The sequence below is a fragment of the Oreochromis aureus genome, linkage group 23 (genome assembly GCF_013358895.1).
Source record: "Oreochromis aureus strain Israel breed Guangdong linkage group 23, ZZ_aureus, whole genome shotgun sequence".
In the NCBI taxonomy this organism is placed as follows: Eukaryota; Metazoa; Chordata; class Actinopteri; order Cichliformes; family Cichlidae; genus Oreochromis; species Oreochromis aureus.
Window position 1 is genome coordinate 24,656,321 of NC_052963.1, and position 5,364 is coordinate 24,661,684.

At 41.1% G+C, this 5,364-nt stretch overlaps 1 protein-coding gene across 1 annotated transcript; it reads left to right on the top strand.

Annotated features, from left to right (window-relative positions):
• The first annotated feature begins 1,400 nt into the window (after positions 1 to 1,400).
• Positions 1,401 to 5,151, top strand: LOC116320505 (E3 ubiquitin-protein ligase TRIM39-like). Its single transcript, XM_039607461.1, has 2 exons — positions 1,401 to 1,493; positions 3,203 to 5,151. Exon 2 carries the CDS (start codon positions 3,212 to 3,214, stop codon positions 4,877 to 4,879), a length of 1,668 nt encoding a protein of 555 aa, XP_039463395.1. The 5' UTR covers positions 1,401 to 1,493; positions 3,203 to 3,211; the 3' UTR covers positions 4,880 to 5,151.
• Positions 5,152 to 5,364: the final 213 nt, after the last annotated feature.

Consider the following 5,364-nt stretch of genomic DNA (forward strand, 5'->3'; position numbering starts at 1 on the left):
AATAGCTGATAACTATTTGCTAATAGCTGCCAACATCTGCGAACAAATATAATTCTTTAAAGTGGTTCTATATAGTGTGTAACTGTTAATATAGAGCGTTATTAAATTTATTGCTAATGCAATCATATGGCACATTGACTTCTGAGGAAATTTTAGATGGCACTTGTCATCAGAAAGGTTGCCTACCCCTGCAATATGACAATCATACACCAGTAGTTAGCACTCTGATTGACAAGCACTAAGAAGAGCACAAACACATACAGCGCTGACAGGGGCAGAGTGTCAGGTACTGTGTGCGGGCATGCAGGAATGGTGGACCCAAAGTGCATTCTTTTATTGCTAGATAACAAAAGAACAGAAAACTAAATAAACTGGAAATATAAACTACATAAACGTGCTGACAAGGAGACCACACAGCATGGTAAGATGGAGACTGCAACACAGACAAAGGAAAACACAGGGCTTAAATACACAGAGGAGCAATCAGGGAATGGGAGACAGAAGGGAAACACAGCTGGGACATATCAGGCCTAACGAGACAAGGGAAGCAAAACCAGACACATTAACATAAGACACAGACCTTCAAAGTAAAACAGGAAACACCAGCTGAACTTACAGACGCAGACTCACAAGCAGACACTATGACATCACAGACACTAGAACAGAGGGAACACAGAGTTGTTGGACCAGGGCAGACACAGAGACACAGACTGGACACAGAACAGAGGGACTATGGAAACCAAAACTTAAGAACTACAAAATCAAAAACCAAGAAGAACTGGAGAAATAGAAATGAAAAACAGAAAACAAAACCCTCACAGTCATAAACCAAGAGAACACAAAAGTGCAAGACTGAAAACACTGGGTCAACAACCCAGGTACCATAACACAGAGAGCAAGCCACAAACACTAGCAACATTCCCCAAAGCTTGGGAAATGGAAATTCAATTTAATTCTGGGGAAATTGAACCCTTTCTCATGTAGCGTATTATAAAGTGTTACCTTAGCCACTGCCTGTCAGAGGTGGAGCAACAACTGAAAGACGAGAGCTTTACGATCAGATTCCAGAACTGAAACTTAAAATGAAAGCTGCAGTTCAGCAAATCTGTTTCTCTTCAAAGGAACCTTAAACTGAGCTCATCCAGCCTTTCTGAGCAGCACAGAAGAGCTTCTGTCCAACACTGGTGAGTACAGATGATTACGATCACACTGTTTTAAACTTAAACTCTCTCTGTGTCAAGAAAAAAACAACTGTAACACTGCTGCAGCTGGTGTGTTTCACATTTTCAAAAGGATGAAGTAAGAGATGATTTAATAGCAGCACTGATCAGATTACATTTGTTGTACAGAGAAAAAGAAGTTTACATTTAAAACCTTTCGTCTCTAATTTCAGGGTCTGAAGAGCTCGCTGCTTTGTGCCTGATACACCTGCAGGGAGAGGCGGAGATTCAACTGAGTCTATCAGGTTTTCCTCAACAACACAACAAACAGCAGTGAGTGCAGCTGATCACATTCATGTTTCAATGCTCTGTTCATGTCATGCTGACTCTTTTTGTTAGAGCCATCTTCTCCAAACTTCTTCTTGTACATGGTCACCACAGCCATTTCCATCCATTCCAGGAAATATTACAGTAATGCTGCTGAAGCTGGTGTGTTTTCACCTTTTTTGAAAGGATGCAATAAGAGTTGATTTAATAGCAGCACTGGTCAGACTACATTTGTTGCACAGAGAAAAAGATGTTTACAGTTAAAACCTTTCATCTCTAATGTCAGGGTCTGACAGGGTCTGTGCTTGACACACCTGCAGGGAGAGGCAGGCATTCAGCTGAGTCTATTCATGTTTCAACACAAATCTTCAGTTCACTCAGATCCTTTCATGATGACTCATTACAGTCACACTGGTTTTAATAGAAATGTGGAAACATTAAGGTGTGTCACTTCTTATTAAATAAATCTCTGTTGTTTGGACTAGGGATGGGCAAATAAATTGAAATATCGATAGTAAATACAGTAAATAAAATTCATGCTGGTATCAGATCAATACTGGTGTAATAAGATAGATACTTTAGTTTGTGTCTTTTCTCTAAGTTCAACAATTTTCTCCTGTTTAATCAAACAGTAGAAATGTTGGTGCGAACATCACTCCTCTGATGCAAGTGCACATTTCTCCCTGCCGTCCTCCTCACTCTGATGTTTATGTTATTGTGTGGTCATGTGACTCAGTGACGGTCAGAGACTCATGTAGGCAGCAGTAAATGAGATAGAGCAGTGCCTGTAAATGAAAACATTGCAAACAGTGAATGGAAACAGTGCATGAAATTGTTAAATTTATCACTTTAAACATTTCCAAAGTTATTTATGTTCTGTTGCGAATAAAATATTGGTTCATATGATTTGAAAGTCTTTTAGTTTTCAGGGGTTTTTTTTAATTTAAAGGACATCCCAACTTTTCTGAAGTTAAGTATGTGTTTATAAAGCACTATTCACACATAAGTTGTCACAAAGCACTGTGCACAAAACAGAGTAAAGTAAATAAGAAAACAAAATGCAATAAAACAACGCAAAACCAAGTTACAATACAGAATAAGTGAAATTAAATCAGTAAAAGAGACTGGCTAAACAATAGAATGTTACACCTTTGTCCCTCTTATTTAGACACATCTATTTTCTCTTGCTTCTACTAACTTTCAGTCCTCCTTTCTCTCTTTTTCTTTATGACTAATAGTGCCTATAATTTAAGTCCCTACTCTCACCTTCACAGTCTTGTCTTTGTTTTCCCTCTCACTGCCTCCTTCTGCCTTATTCCTTTCTTCTTTCTTTGTCATCGGCTAGCAGTAGCACAACATTGGAACCCTATTGATCAATATCACCGGAGGAGGTCACTGTTGACTCCGGGTCCAACTGATATGGGATGAAAATGCCCCCTCTCACTGTGGCTGGTTTGTCATCAAACAGATGGAAGAGTTACAAAAAAAACCCACTCTGTGTAACCTAGTGTTTGGAGCAGTCTGAAGTCTGAACTTAAGGCTTATGGGGATTACTTCCACTAAGGACCTCATTAATTGAAATGTTGGTCCTATTTAACCTAATTAACATGAACATCCACCACTTGAACAGAAGATATGTGACAGGAAAGAATGAAAAGCAGGTCCACTTTAAATTGAATTTAAAATAAAATAATTTTATTTTCTTCCTCACTCAGAGTGCAGACATGTCTGCTGCCAGCTGTCTTCTATCTGAAGCACAGTTTCTGTGCTCCATCTGTCTGGATGTCTTCACCGATCCAGTCACCACACCATGTGGACACAACTTCTGCAAAAACTGCATCAGTCAACACTGGGATATCCGTGAGCGGTGTCACTGTCCCATATGTATAAAGTTGTTCAAGAGAAGACCTCGGCTGTACATCAACACTTTCATTTCTGAGATGGTTGCTCAGTTCAAATGTGAACTTCAGCAGAAAGTCAGCAGCAGCAGCTCAGAGCAACAAGCTGCCAAACCAGGAGAAGTTCCCTGTGACATCTGCACTGGAACCAAACTGAAGGCCCTGAAGTCCTGCCTGGTGTGTCTGGCCTCCTACTGTCAGACTCACCTGGAGCCTCATCTGACAATGAAAGGTCTGAAAAGACATCAGCTGATTGATCCTGAGGAGAACCTGGAAGGCAGGATGTGTATGAAGCACGATAAACCTCTGGAGCTGTTCTGTAAGACCGATCAGACATGTGTCTGCATGCTCTGCTCTGTTTTAGACCACAAGACTCATGAGTTTGTTCCTATGAGAGAAGAATATGAAGGAAAGAAGGCAGAACTGGGGAAGACTGAGGCTGAAATTCAACAGATGATCACGAAGAGACGACTGAAGATTCAGGAGATCAAAAAATCAGTGAAGATGAGTAAAGATGCTGCAGACAGACAGAAAGCAGAAGGTGTTCAGGTCTTCACTGCTCTGAAGGAGTCTGTTGACAGACGCCTGAACGAGCTCATAGAGGAGATTGAAGGCAAACAGGAAACAACAGAGAAACAGGCTGAAGGTTTCATCAAAGATCTGGAACAGGAAATCTCTGAGCTGATGAAGAGAAGCTCTGAGGTGGAGCAGCTCTCACGTTCTAAAGATCACCTCCACCTCCTCCAAAGCTTCTCATCCCTGAAACCTGCTCCAACCACCAAAGACTGGACAGAGGTCAGTATCCATCCACCATCATATGAGGGGACTGTGGTGAGAGCTGTGGATCAGCTGAAAGAGACACTGGATGAAGAGTTTGAAGAAGTGTTTGAGGCTGAGCTGAAGAGGGTCCAGCAGTATGCAGTGGATGTGACTCTTGATCCTGATACAGCACATCCTCATCTCATCCTGTCTAATGCTGGAAAACAAGTACACTATGGTGAAAAGAAGAGGAATATTCCAGACAACCCAGAGAGATTTTCTAATAGTGGTTGTGTTTTAGGAAAGCAGAGTTTATCTTCAGGCAGATTTTACTTTGAGGTTCAGGTTAAAGACAAGACCAACTGGATTTTAGGAATGGCCAGACAGTCAGTCAACAGGAAGGAAGTCATCACACTGAGCCCTGAGAAAGGTTACTGGACTGTAGTTGTACATAAAAATATTTGTTTAGCTCTTGATGACCCCCAAGTCCCTCTCTTTCTTCAGTCTGATCTTGAGAAGGTGGGGGTGTTTGTGGATTATGAGGAAGGACTAGTTTCTTTTTATGATGTAGATAATGCAGCTCCTATCTACTCCTTTACTGGCTTCTACTTTACTGAGAAACTCTACCCACTGCTCTATTCCGGTGTTAATGTTGATGGTGAAAACTCTGCACCTCTGATCATCTGTCCTGTCAATCAGTCTGTTTCACCTGTTTCAATAGGGAAATTGAAGTAATCATATATTTATCATGAAATTTAAACCGACACAGAGAAGAAGCCCTAAAAACAATACAGTAATCTGTCCCCACTGATGACAACCATGAGATATGGTCAGAAGCTGCAGAACAAATCAGTAAGCTGATCTTTAGTTGATAATTTTATTCAACTGTTTTCACAATGGGTGGCACAGTTGTGTGGTCTGTAGCATTGTCACTACACAGCAAGGATTAAAATCCAGTCTTGGGCCTTTCTTTGTGGAGTTTGCATGTTTTTCCTGTATTTGCTTGGCTTCTTTCTGGGAACTTAGGCTTCCTACCATGGTACGCAGGCATTGGTGATCCTACATTGACTGTGGATGTGGATGGTTGTCTGGCTTTCTCTCTGTGAGCCCTGTTGCATATTGGTGAACTGTCAAAGTATCTACTGTGTTTGTTACCCTGTGACAGCAGGTATAGGCTCCAGCCCAACTGCAACCCTTAACTGGATAAGTGTAAAAAAAAA